At 42.1% G+C, this 14,859-nt stretch overlaps 1 protein-coding gene across 1 annotated transcript; it reads right to left on the reverse strand.

Moving 5' to 3' along the window:
• Positions 1 to 1,013: 1,013 nt before the first annotated feature.
• On the reverse strand, positions 1,014 to 14,515 carry SKA2 (spindle and kinetochore associated complex subunit 2). Its single transcript, XM_084823365.1, has 5 exons — positions 14,462 to 14,515; positions 7,279 to 7,368; positions 6,890 to 7,066; positions 5,814 to 5,900; positions 1,014 to 4,259 (listed from the first exon to the last, which is right to left on the reverse strand). The coding sequence occupies exons 1-5, from the start codon at positions 14,492 to 14,494 to the stop codon at positions 4,230 to 4,232; spliced, it is 417 nt and encodes a 138-aa protein (XP_084679491.1). The 5' UTR covers positions 14,495 to 14,515; the 3' UTR covers positions 1,014 to 4,229.
• Positions 14,516 to 14,859: the final 344 nt, after the last annotated feature.

Raw genomic sequence — 14,859 nt, forward strand, 5'->3', positions numbered from 1 at the left:
CTAGCATAGCCAACGGTCAGGAATGCTGGGAGTTATGGACCAAAGCATCTGGAGGGCACCAGGTTGAGAAAGACTTCGAACAAAGCACAGCTCCTTACAAGAGCTTAGCTCATCTCATAGCTAGTACTATAGCAACAAGTAAAGCAACTTGTCTTCTGTATCTACTAAAACTAGTGCATATATTTGATTTTTTTAAAATGCCTGTTACTATAACCACCAATAACCCTTTGTTTTTGTCTTTTAAAAAAATCCCTGCATTGTATCTTAGGGAAAGTTAGAGCAAAATTTTGATTATCACAACCAGCCACTACAAACTTACTGATTTTTCTCAGTCTAAATGCAAATGTTTACATAAATCTGTGCAGAAGGTTTAACAGCTGCACTGCCTCTTCCCCACCAGCTTTCGTTTGACATTACTCAATGGGTTAGCAGTGTGGCTTGCATTTATGCCACAAAGACACTGCCTATGTTTAGAAAGTTAATGTCTCACTGGAAAAACGGCCCAGCCAAACAAGCCGATTTAGTTTTATTGTCCATTTAGTCCACCGAGAAAACAGCTGGGTGCTTAAAACATCTTTCCTCAGTACGATTACGGTCCTCTGTATGCTTACTTAGGTGTAAACCACATTTAAATAAGCAGGACTTACTTCTGAGTGAACAGGCTGAACTCTATTTACCTGGGAGTTTAGTCCTCTTTAACTAAAATGGCATTTACTTCCAAGCAAACATACTAAGAATGAGAATGCAAGCAATAGCACCAAAACATGCATTAGCCTGAATACAGGATGGCCGTTTCTACTTTAAAAAGTTTTAATACTAGATACCCAAGTCCTCTGGAGGGGAGGGGATAGGTGCAGGATTTCCAATTAGGAAAGGGAGAGGGGGCAGTGAAGGAGCAGAAGTCAAGGCCCACCTCAAGAGATAGCGTTTGACCTGAACAAGTAAGCTCTGGGTTCAAAATCCCTGCTACTCACACATACCATTTTGAGCTCCTTAAGAAAAAAAAATGGCAGGACACAAATACAATTTATATTTGAAGCTAAACTCATGGAGAGTTCCATCTTCCACATCCCAATACCTTCCAAAGTACATTTTTACTCTTCTGTTCAAGCCAATCAGTTGACTAGAGGCATCATAGCTAAAGAAATATTAGTTGATTAAGTGTATGCAGCTTGAATGAAAAATAGTTCTAAAAACACATTGTTTTTAGACCATGTACAGTGGCATCCAAGAGGAATCCCCCAGCCTCACTCACAAGGAGAAATGCCTGCTTTGTGTTTCTTTTTTAAAGATAGCAGCATTCACTTATTTAAAATCAGGGACACCTTTTTAAATGCACAGGTTTTTCTTATTAATTACTCAACTAGAGTTGCAATCCTAAACTTGCACTAGTAAGTCTCATTGAACACAGTGAGACTTACTTTACAGTAAACATATACAGAATTGTGTTGTATGCATCTTTGCCCTAAGCTGTACTAATGAAAAGCTTTCAGCTCATCATACAAACAAAAATGAAACCCAGAACTGAACTCATGACTTGGCAGTATAACCTACTTAATCCAGTTGCCAAATAAAAGCACCTCTTCCTTTTAAGAGCTGTTAACTTTCCTTATAAATGATTCTTGACAGAACCTATTTCAATAAGTAGAGTCTTCTTAACATGATGAAAATGGTACCTTCTAAGAAACTCAAATCCAACTGGAGTTTTGGTTCACAGGCACCAAGACAGCTTTGAAGCTTATTGCATCCTTGAGATGGCAGAGCAATACTCTTAAGAGTAATGCTTTAGCCAGTATGTTTGTAGTTTTGTTGTCCAGGGTTACAAGAGGCTCCCAGCAACAAAACTTTGGCAAAGTCTGCACAGCAGGTGAGCTTTCTTCTGTCTCCCCAAAGTGAAGGGAGGCTGCAAATGGGTTGCCACTTCTGGTTTAAACTCAACTGGAGTATTGCTGGATCACTTCAGTTGTCTGTCAGTGCCATTTCTCAGTCCTTGCTTGAAATTAGTTCACAGGAACTGTGCTTCTCAGCCAGTTACTTTTCCCTAAACACAGAATATTTTCTTCTCCATCTGAGCAAACAGACACACAGCAGCAATTCTTAGCTCAAGATAGTTCCACCAACAACCGGTGGAGATATAGGCCAAACAGTAGGAAATAGGAGTAGGTCAGCTTGCCCCTCAACCCAGATCTGTGCCAGGGGCTACTGTTGGGCTTGGTAACAATTTTATGAATTGTACTGCTTTGCCAGTTGGTGCTCTACACATGAATACATTCAAAGGACCTTTAAGACATGTTTAGATGTTAAAGTTCAATTCAAATGGCAGCTTAGTCATACAATTCATTGAGTGGCTTTAGGATAGGGGTGGGAAACACACAACCTCCACCACCCGCCCCCCAACTTTTTTGGCAACTCTAGTGCTCCAGATGCCATTTTTTCCATAAGTTTTGTTCTTTAAAAAATTCATTATAGGCTAGCCTGGCAGACTGTGGCTCGTATGTGTGTGTGGGGGGACACGAGACAAAAATGGCCCCCAGCCCTCCCAAAGTCGCCCACCCCTGCTTTAGCTCATCATGATCATTCAGGCTAACCTACTTTGAAGATGTGGTGCAAACGTGTTAGTTCAGCCTTGAGCACCAAGCATAACCCTTCCAAGCCACTCGCACCACAGGTTCAACCCTCTGGAGACAATCAGCTGAAGTTACCTTCTTGGAAAGACCTGTTGACTTCAACAGGTGAGATGCAAGCTTTCATACTGAACAAAAATAAACGTGACTGAACACATGTTAACTTCAGCTAGATTGTGATGCTCACTACCCAGAAAGAAAAAAGTTAAGCTAAACATTTAAGATGGTAAAGTTTCAAATGGAAGCATGTTTGAAACACTAGAAAGAAGTAAACACCCTTCATGAATATTATTTGCTCCCACAACTGCTCCAGAAAACTACTCTAGAATTTTACACCTCTGGGGAAGTCCTCTTCTGAGCAACCAACCCAAGTTTATTAACTACAGATTCATAGTCATTAAGCTAGATAGTCATATTCATGAAGCTCTGCACAAAGCAGGTTAGATGGGCTGAAGGTGAAAAAAGTAGTAATTTCTGAAGTTCCTAATACAAGAAGAAAAATCCTGGAAAAATAAGGGGATGGGTCAGCAGACCAGATTAAAAGTACACGAACTTGTCATGTTATACATTTGCCTTTATTCTTTCCGATTGCATTTTTTTAAGTTAAGGAAAACGTCTGAACTTACATACCATTTCAAAGTTCACAGGTATGGCTTTGAATATACCAAAAGAAGCACCCCAAATGTACATTTGTTTAAACATCACATTAAGGTGAAAGAAGGACATACAATATACTAAGCACAGCTTTCATTGTGTAATTTGCACAGGAGACAGAATTAGCACAGAGTGTGGTCAGACATTGTTATGGCAGTCCATGGGGCTTTCCAGGACCAGTTCTGATAAACTCCGCCCACAGGTAGTAAAAGCCCTACCCATATAAGAGGCTTTTACTACTGTATTCCATGAAGTGGTTAGGATTTATGCAAATATACTGCCACCTGGCCCTGTAACACAGCAGTGAAGAAATGGGATCCAGTGCTCAATTACCAACCCCTTGAATAGATCAAGTAAAGAGATCTGACCACTGAACTAGCATTTCAAGAAAGAAAGAGCACCTACAAGCCCAGTTTCACACGATTTCCTAATAACTTAAAAAGGCATGGAATGCATATTTTGGAAATCTCTCTCTATGCTGGAGTTCATAAGATCATGGTACAATGTAGAAAATACTGTTCAGAAGTTATTCCACAGCATAAAGTTGCTTCCAACCAGCTATACAATTTAATGTCTCTATTTATCATACTGCTATTTTCATGGATATTATTGTATTTTATACTTGATTCTAATTGTTGAAACCTGCCCTGAGTGCTGTATAAGCACTAAAAGGATGGGATATAAATGATTTAAATAAATACTGCCCTTTAGGCAGTAGCATTAACACAGTATAGCTATTGGAAGCATCTTTAACAACTAAAGACTCAATGCAGGCACAGTATCAACACCACCACCCATAGATGTTGCTCATCTAATAACATTTTAGGGCCTATTTACAAAAGTATAAGAACAGTGACCAACAGTTAAAAAGGCACAAACATTTATACAATAAAAGGTATGGCCTCATTTGTCAACATTAACTGGAGAGTGCTTTATGGAGTTCTTCTTCCATCAGTGGATATCATGCTCTTTTAGACAATTCTGTGGAAGAAGGATGTAACATGCAGTATTTTTTAAAACAAACATTTCATATTCTCTGTCAAGAAAAAAAAACTAATTCTCTTTTAAAGAAGTTGCTCTAAACTTCAGAAGTGAAAATATCTGAAATTCTTGACCAGATTTCTGATGAACCTCCTTAACTTTTGAAGTAGTATCAAACCTTACTGCCTGTCCAAAGGGTGGATTCACACAACCATGCTCATTCAAGGATTGCAAGATGAAATGGTGTGTGCATACCAGAACAGCCACTACAGATTAAAATGCTGCAGATCATGCTTTCTTAATGTCTCAGCACCTCAGATGTGATCGTCAGCATCTTATTCCATGCAAGCAAACACACAACATGTTATTTTGTAGTTATGTTCTCAAGCATATATAAAGGAGTGGAAAGGGTGGGCCCAATATTTGGCGATTCTCATATCTGAGTGTGGCCAAGAATTTCCATGTGTGATGTGATTCTGTGCATCAGACTACAGGTCCTACTGGTCCAGCATTGGGCTCCCTACAATGCCCAGCTAGATGCCTCCAGGGCATTGAGATAACTGCCCACCCCTACCATATGGTCCCCAGGAACTGCTATTAATTAGCAGGGCTGGCCCAACACATTTTGCTGCCCCAGACGAAGGACAAGATGGCACCCCCTCCCATTCCATGTATGAAGGCTGACTGGACTGGCAGTTGAATCGTTTTACAGTACTGGCAATGGAACAGCATTCTCCACACCTGAAAGAAGCAGGCTAGCTTAGGGGATGCAGAGTACAGCTTTGTCCTCGAACACTTATTTACTAACTGAGGTGACTCCTGAATTCTGCACAATAGGGCTAGGCCTGTTAATTGGCATACTGTCTCTGACACAGAGGTTCTAACTAGCCAAAATGGATCACTGCTGTCAATAGTCACATGCTCAATAAATTAATTTAGTCTGCTTTAAAAAGCCATCTAGACAAATTATGCAAATAAAGATATAGAATTAGATAAATTGTGCAGTTAATTTGCATAATTTATACAGATTGCACAATTTCCTTTTTTGGGTGCAGAATTCTGGGGTGGGGAATAGCATAAATACAGTGCCTTGGATAGGATGTGTGAATCAGATGCAACATACTGCATGAAAAGGTATCAACAGAGATGATACGCAAGTGTAAATATAGGGCACCCCCCTGGGGAGTCAAAGCCAGTCAACTGTACCTGTGCATTTATATACACACACACACACACTTAATTTGTGCAAGTACATATCTGCTGCTTGTCCAGGCGTCACACCATGGACGTGCAACAAACTAGTTTAACAGAGGACTAAAAGACCCAAACCTCTTTTCAGAATAGGATATTCAAGAAAGCTGAGAGTCGGAGGACTCAGTTATGAGGTGCTCTTGAGAATGAGGATTAAAATATTATAAAATCTGGGCAAGACCTTGGCATTGGGCCAGGAGGATACAGTCTCCCAAGTTTACAAACAACTGGTGGCAGAGATTCCACCTTGAGCCACTCGGGAATAAAGATATACAAAAGCAAGCTTCTCAGGGTCAGAATTACCTGTTTTACTGGAGCTTCTGTTGCTTCTGGAGTCTGGTGCATTAAGTGTTGCATTGCAAGCTGTTCCTCTTCAGACAGAGGTGAAATCTAGGCAAAAGGAAGGAGTTGCTTAAGCAAACCTATTGTATTTTCTGCAGTTCCCAGTCCACAAGAGCCTCATGCAGAATCTGTGTCTGTCTTAGAATCTCATCACTCATAAAATGAGTGTTTTGTACTCCCCACACCCTTTAAGGACATTTATCCACATTGATTTTTCTGCCCACGAATGGCTGCATTTTGCAAAAAAACTGGGGAATGATCTGGGGTGGACAGAAGATAGATCAGGATCTATTGGTAGATCTCCAGGGGCTTTGCAGTAGTTTGGCAAAGGTTTCCAACTCCCAAAAGTTCAACAATATCAAGTATTACATTTTATCATATTTCTGTTATTGCTGTTTGCTGGCTTGAGTACCATTTCTTGGAAAGGCGGGATACAAATTTAACAGATGAGTAAAAAAAGGCAAGACGATAATTCTCTGTCCTGGCTGGCCCTGTGCTAATTGCTCCTCTCTCAGGCTCAAGTGTTCTTCACCTGTAAAATACATTTATTAATTGGTTGCTTTTGACTAGGTTTTTGGACAGTTCTGCTGACCAGTTTTAGAGTGGTGTTTTAGAATCCCTTATCTGTAGACATTTAAGATGCAGATTTGCACTTGCATCTGATGTATGTCATCCCAGCTCATGCAAAGCAGTAGATAATTGGCTCCATCCCCTGAGCTACCATTTTGCATCTGGCTCCAGCCCTCCATTGCCTCCGGCTCTAGTAAAAAGCAAAGCAAATCCTACAAGGTTGAAGTATATGCCCCTAGGATGCACCATAGGATTTATCCTGGTTCCGCCCAACCTTGTGTAGGGCAATGCCAAGGCCCAACAGATTCAAAGTGGGCCCAGAACAATAGCTCACAGCTGCACACTGCAGGCAAATAGTCTTTCCAGAAGTTTCTCTATACCAATGCTCTTATAGAGGAAAGCCTAATAACCTTGTGGAAGGCGCACACACGTATGTCATCAGTACTGAAGTAAATCCAGCACATTACCTCCATACCAGTATGGTGCTGTATTTCCTGAACCAGCTTCACCGTTTTAGCAAGAGTAGCACGGATAGAGCGCATGGACTCCCGCCGCTCTACGGAAATCTTTTCTAGCTGCTCACACAACGTTTTGTAATGAGACTTCACCACTGACAGTTGCTGTACAAGAACCAGAGGATTTTCCTGTTATTAAAGCAAGAGAGACACTTATGGTGAGAGAAGCTAGGCAAGCTGCACAAGACTGAGGCCTGAGTATGGATACAAGAAATCACCATGACTTTCTTACATGATTGTTTAAGATGCAAGAGATAACTATAATGATCACAGTAAGAGTGATTTAAAAACAGATTAATAAAAGCTAGCAAGAGTTTCAAGCTTAAGTCTGAGAACAGTACCTCTTGAGATAGTCCGTCAGGCAGCCCTTTCATTATTTCAAACTCCAACATTGACTGAATATAATCCAGATCAGATTCGGCCTTCTGGAACTAAAACACCCAAAACAATCAGTCACAATCCTGTTATATATACATACATTTTAAATCAAACATCACTTTAGAATGTCTTCCTTCTGAATGAGTAAAAGCATATGGCACAACAGGCAGGATGAATTTGTAACAATACTGTTTTTACCACAATGCTGGAATGATCCTGGAAGAAGTGGGAATGAAATTGCTTGAATGGCAATTCGAGAATCCAAGCTGCTTTTGAAGACGACCCTGGGTTTAGTCAGCAAATCTTACCAGCATACAGCTGCCCATAAATAAGAGCTTGCAGTATCTTTGAAGTGCTCCATCACCCGATACACACTCCCAGTGTCCCTGTTTTGTGTTTCTCCATCATTCAATAAATCCTGCCTCCATATTGGGAATGACTGAATGATCCAATCATATCCAGCACAGAGGCAACAGAATTACCTCCACCCACCCCGCCCACATTAGGGGAGGATAGGTGTGTCAGGCTCACAGCTTTAGTTATTTTAGTAATTTATTTTTCATGGCAAACTTAGTGTGCTCCAGCACAGAGTTTGGGAATTACTGCCTTATTCTTCTGGGAACTAAGGAAATGTTGGGGACGCCTTTTAAAAAGACGGTGACGTCATACATCAGTACCTCTGGGTCTCTACGTTTAACTTCAGGAAAAGCAAGTGTCTGTAGATTCACCTTCCTTTAAAAATTTGTGCATAGGTTAAGAAAGCTTAGGCACTGTGTAATACACATTGTAAGACACCATGCTATAAACGCTGTGACAATCAAGGTAGTGCATTGGGTCTGAGAATGGAAGTGTTATGAGCTCACAAATGCCCCTATTTTCATCTGCAAAACACTGAAGGCTGCACAGATGTTCTGACAGCCCTCAGCCTTTTAAAGCAATGCCTCAACGGTTATTTGCGTACTAGGGCCTTTGAATCCCCACGCACATCTTTCCCTCTCTTTCATATCTTACTTCCTTTTCCCCTTGCCTCTGTTGACTGAAACCCTGCATGTTTAAGTCTTGCATAGGGCCTTGATTTCAAGCACTTTTATTGATAAATTATAACAGGACACCCTCCTACACCATGCTGTTAGAGCTACTGCGTTCACCTCAATGTCAATAGGTCGCAGTTACCGATATGCCACCTGAAGGGTTTGTACAGGCCAAAACTGTCAGTTATAAATCGAATAAACAGTGGAACACAAGATGCTCCAATTGCATTCATGCAAAGACAACCTAAATTGTATAAACTTCCCCTGAAGGTATACGATGAGGCAGCTTTTGAGGAGGGGTTTGAAGGAAGAGAATTGTGACCATTTCACTGTTATACATATGCTCCTTTGGCAAGAAGTTCTCTTCCTAAAACCACATTCGTAGTATTTTAATAGCATGAGCTCTGCACACACAAGGGAGATTGCTTATGGGCCACCAGATTCTGGTTATGCAGACTTTCTGCCACTTAATTACGCTACAAAGTTCAGCCTCTGGATTGCAATATTTGCCAAATCATTTGATGAAAACAGGGTTGATGAACAGATAAGCAAACTTGCAACCTCACTGTTATCCTGTACTCAGGATAAGTGAGCCAGCCTGGGAACTAAACAAGGTAGTAGGATGCTGGAACTATTACTTAATTAACTTTAATCAGTTCCTTAGAGTATCTATTAAGAACTTCTGGGAATGGCAGGAGAACACCCAGTTTACAGAAGTAGTCCAAGGAATGTCTTCATAGAAAATGGATCACTTTAGGGAGGGACTCCACTGGCCAGACAGCAAACCAGAAGGTGGAACTGTATGTTGCTGTACAAATATATCCCCCCTCATGCAGTCAGGCTCCATAAATAAGTTGGGGCCATCTGGCAGTAAGGGCTTCCTATTTACAGGCAACACATGCTCAGGCATTTACAGGTTAAAATCCTGAGAGTTACACCAAAGTGAAGAACCTCTCTCTTAGAACTTGAACAATGTCACTTTTCCCTAGAGGTGGTGGGGTGATGCCTTATTGTGCCATGATTAAAAATCAGCGGGACAGTTAGGGCCAAAGAAAACAGGCCAGATCTAGTATGCAGACTGCTAAGTGGGTATCCTTGGTTCAGAGGCAGCAATAAAAGGACAAACAGCAGCATTTGGCAAGCCAGCTTCACACCAGGTCCTCACTGGGGGAGCTGTGATTTCCTTGATCTGCCAAGACACAGCATGAAAACATGTAGCTATAATGCTTCCTGTCCATTCCTCCATTGGTCCCCATTTTTCAGCACCATTCTTCTCTAACAGCAGAAGGCAGGCAGACAAAAGGACAAGCACTGCAGCTGTATCCTACCATCTTGAGCCATTTTGGGACAGCCAGTTACCATAGGACCCGGCAACCATAAGGCTTGTATGTATCCCTGGTTCCCCACCACCTCTTCAAAAGGTAGTGGCATCTAAGAATGTCAGATATCTCCTGCTACTTACCCAAAGTATTTGAATGTTAAAAGTAATTACATGGTTATGCTAGGAAGTTCTTATTTCAGAAGTTAGTTGTCCATTTTGAACTTCCATTAAGTCTTCATGTAAGAGAAACCAGGCTGCTTTTCAACAGCAAAATAAAACCAGTGTCATTTCATTACAGGCTTGCTATAGTGTAACAGATAGATTGATCTTGCAGAGTGATGCTTAGTAACTAGGGCTGTCAACAGATTAAAAAGGAAAAAAGACTGAGTAATTTAAAATACTTTATATAAAATGTGTGTATCACCAACACTTCCAGTGCCTTTGCAGTACTGAAGGAAGTGCAGGATAAGCCAATTTAACAAAGAAAAGGTACAGTTTCAACTATCAAAAGGTGCCACTGAGTGTTTCTGGTGTGTTACTATAATAAGGCATGTAAGAGAACATTAGATGGTCTTCTCTTCTAACAATGTAGCCTCAAAAAAAGGGGAGAGACAGGCATGCCCTTAACTCACAGCTCCATCGATCAACTAAAGGCTCAATTTAGGGGTCAGCAACTGGCAGCCCTTGGGCCAAATCAGCTCCCAGCCCAGAAGAGAGGTGTGAATGAGTGGAATCTTTGGCAGCTAGAAAGACAGAAAGCCATTTTGGAGGCAGCTGGAAGCAAGACCCACTCCTCTCTCAGATCTGTCCTCCAGCAAATCTATTTACTAACCAGGGCCTTCTGTTCATAACTCTACTACTTAAAGCTTGCAGGCCTCCTAAACAGTCATAAGGCAAACACAAAGTTCTTCACGCCCCCCCTGTTTGATCCACTCACGTAGATTTGGAGAAACCGACAGAAGCTGCGAGGCCATTGCTGCAGGCTCTGCTTGCAAGTGCTTTGACAATACTATTGCACTGCTAGCTGGGAAGTACAGTAGTGCAATGAAGTCAGAGCACTTGTCAGCAGCAAGATGCTTTGAGAGAGGTCGGCACAAGACATTGGTTGCGGAAAGCTTAAGAACAAGGAGTCAGCAACTGCAGTTCTGAACAAAATGTGAATTCTGCGGTCAGTAGGATTGTCCTGGTCCCCCTCTCTCCCAAAAGGGAAGCCTGATTCTCATTCTAAACCAGGCCTGGGGGAACCCTCCCATCCAAATCCTACTCCTTCCAGCACACACATGTACCTCTTTTCATCATTTACAACTCCTCCACAGTCCCTCTTGCTCTCTGTGAAAGAAGATAAGTGCAGGAGATGAGGAGGAACCTATTGCTAATAGCAGGGTCCTCCACAGAGTTGCCAAGCTAGGATGGACTGGCAGAAAGGGAATGTGTACAGACATGCAGAAGATAAAAGTGGGGGGCGGGGGCACATTCTTGTATGTCAGGCTTGTAAACAGTCACCTGCCTGTCACAAGAAAAGATTCCCTCCAGGCAAGCAGGCAAGGAGGTTCTGATAAACAAGAGATTTGACTCTATCCTTCTAGACTGCTGAGGCCCCACAGATGGATTTTGTCAGTACGCATGAGCTAGTTAACTTTTTTGGCCGTATATGTAAGGCCGGTATAATACATGCATGAATGTACAAACCAATGCTCTTGGCACAGGGCAAGTGATTTTTTTAAGAACTCCAGATATCAAGAGTTCCCCACCTGTGTTTTAGACACATCACAAAAGTATCTTAAAAGTAAAGGTCGCACACTTCCCTTCAAGTTGTGTTTTAGCATTGCTGGCCAATGCCCTTTTAACATTGCACTGCTTTTTGTGCACCTTCACTAGTAGTACAACATAAAAAGGGCAGTGGACAGACACCTCTCGCCGTCCAGAAGTAGCAGAACTAGTCAGGTTCTAAAGAACATCCTTCAGCTCAAAAAAAAATACAAGCAAGGAGGAGCATTAAAGAATACCAAGGCTTGAAAGAACGTAAAAGCTTGCAAAACATTTCAGCAATGAGAACTGACCCTATAACATATATCATCTTTTGGAAATAAAAAGATCTATTGGAGGCGGGGGGGGGGGAGAATACAAAGAATTCCAGCACTTCAGCTTAAAGATATGCATGTGCACATCCACACCAACCCATTTTCAGGGGAGAATGGATCTGCCTGCTCAGATTCCACTTTGTCCATATATACCACCTATTGAAGAGAAGAGAGTCCACCGAGCCCAATCCACATGCCTATGCCCCCTAATGTGTTGATGTCGGGCATGTTTTGTTTTCAGTGTCTGCTGAAGACATGTAAGCACGCCTTCCCCAATTAAGCACCAGCCACAGTTTTATGGCACAATCTAATTTTAAAGGTTTTAATTCGCTATTTCTATCATCATCAATATTCTCCTTTTTATTTTTCACCACACAGATATTTTATTGGATGTAGTGCAGTATATAAGCCTTGTAAATAAGTATCTGCTACACAGGGAGAAGTCCACCACTCTGAGGGAGGACATCAATACCTTATTGGTATTGGTACATCAATACCTACTAGACTCCAGATCTGGGAGTGCCTGCTCAAAACTTTGTGAAATGGAGTCTGAATCACACACACGTTAGCTGTCCTTAAAGCCCCAGCAGAGAAGGCAAGAGGCCAAATCTGAGGCCATTCAGCAGTGCTACATTGCACATGCTCCAATCTGGAGTGCTACATTTCTTCCAGCTTGCCCTAAAGGGGTTGTTTGCTAGCAGTCATGAGGCCCCTTCTTGAAGACTGACTCAGTTCACCTGTAGTCTTCATCAGATCAATTGCCATTCTTGCTCAGACCAAGATAGCAACAGGTCATAAGTTAAGGCCTCCATTTTTAAGTGCACAGATTTTTTTAACATGAATTTTTTAAATGGAGATCTTCCAACAGATCATTTTAAAAGCTGGCACTTTAAATTTTAGACCTTGAAATGCATATTGAGAAATAGTATTATCAAAATGGCCAAGAAGAAAGCAAGCAGGTGCCTCTCAGCATGCAAATTTTGTGTGTGGGAATAAATGAAAACATGAAACATGGATGTAACCTTAATAATTCTGCCTTTCAACTGTTTGAATTCATTTAAAAAGTAGTGTTTCATCTTGAACAACCCAGAAAAAAAGGGTGGGAAAGCCTTGCAAATGGAGAAGTAAATGCCTTAGCCCAGACAAGCTCCAACACCACCTCTTCCACAAGAGGTGAATGGGGCTATCCAGCTGTATTTTACCCTCTTGATCTGGACAGACCAACAGGAGTTCTCTCCAGCCTTTGCCTCTTTTAGTATTAGGATGGAACAGACTACCAAACAGACTACCCTTGTATGGAAGGAATGTGAACTAGCCCAGGAACACCTCCATCTCTATCACCAGAAAGAAATTGATGAATCCAGGTGGACTCTGCCATTTTTACCCCATATATAAAATATATACAAGCTCAATTTTCTAAAAATATTTTAATATATTATTGCTATTACTGAAATGCTGTACTATCCTGTTTATTGTTGAGGGCCCAAGGGTCAGCCAATAGAAAACAAAGAAATAAAATTACAACAAAACCTTACCCAACAACATTTAGAAATCTAAGTTGTTTCCTAAAACAGGGACCTGTCTCCACATTCTCCGTAAGTTAATTTATTTTATTACATTTATTATCTTGCCCTTCTGACAAGGAGCTGAAGGCAGCATACACGGTCCTGCTCCTCACCATTTTGTCCTCACAGCAACCCTATGAGGTAGGTTAGGCTGAGAGATAGCAACTGCATGGCTGAGCAATGATTTGAACCTGGCTTCCAAGTGTGGAGCTGGTCAGCACCTGGATGGAGACCACCTGGGAATTTCATGCATGCTGCTTTTGAATTCCATCATGGAAGGAAGGCAGGATACGAATGCATGAAATAGGAAAATATCTACATGAGTGGTACTACATAGACATATAGATTAAAATGAGCTATGAATATAAAATGTAGACCTAGGCTCAAATATATATGTAGGTAGATGGTGCTATACAGAGAATAGCTACTGTTACTAATAAAATCAATATTTTTTATTTATTTGGAAGATTTATATGCTGCTTTTGATCAAGTTATGCTCAAGGCACCTTACAATAGAGTGTAATAATGCAACTGTTGCTTTTTATTTATTTTTTGTTTATTTATCACATTTCTAAACTGCCCAATAGATAAAGCTCTCCGGGCAGTTCGCAAAACTTGAAACCTTCATGATCAACATAACGACCAGGACGATGAAGAGTTCTCTAAACTGCATTTCCCCTCCCACAGGAAACGGACGCAGCTTCTAGTCAAACATCCCCTTGTTTCACCGACCCCTTGAAAAAATAAGCGGGGCCATACGTGGAAGAGGCCAACAGGCCACGCCCCCTGGTAACACAGGCCACGCCCCTCAACAGCGGTTTCAGAGAATAGACTAGCCCAATAAACCACGCCCCGCAGGGAGAGCCACGCCCCCCGACAGGGAGACTGGAGAAAGACTAAACCAACAGGCCCCTTTTTGTCCCCCCCCCCGGGAAGATAATGGACTCGCCCAACGGAATGCTCTCCATCCGCCCTCGCTGTGTTACGAATGGTTGGGTCCAGTGGGGGTGGGAAAGATTTCCTCATATTCTCTCCCTCCTCAACGTGTTTTTTCCGTTCCTTCCCCCCCGTCCGCCGGACCCTTCAATGGGCGGCCCCTTCCCTCAAGAAAACCGCGGCGGCGGCTCGCCAACGGTTCCGAAACTCACCATAGTCTCGAGCATAGTAACCGCCGTCTCCATGTTGAATAGTTGACATTCCTCAGGCGGTGGCATACTCCCCACCCCTTTATTCTGAGTGGAGCCCCACCCCCTTTACTGTGAGTGGAAGAGACGGCGGTTCCTATTGGGCAGCTGTCATTAGATCCTCCTCCTGATTGGCTCCTGTAAAACACATCCTCATGCCTATTGGAGAACGACAAGTATAACCCCGAGGCATGAGACAGTTGCTCCTATTGGGTAAGAACGAAGCTTTGTGCTCTCTGATTGGTTAGTTAGGAGCAAGGGGGAGGCGGGGACTACGAGTGAACTGAACTGAGAAGCTGGGTTGGCCGGGAGGCTAAACACGCGGCTCTTCATTGGTCCATTTTTTTAAAAAAGGCGGGCCG

Source organism: Heloderma suspectum, chromosome 16 (genome assembly GCF_057233095.1).
Source record: "Heloderma suspectum isolate Gila_16-S chromosome 16, 16-S_ref, whole genome shotgun sequence".
In the NCBI taxonomy this organism is placed as follows: domain Eukaryota; kingdom Metazoa; phylum Chordata; class Lepidosauria; order Squamata; family Helodermatidae; genus Heloderma; species Heloderma suspectum.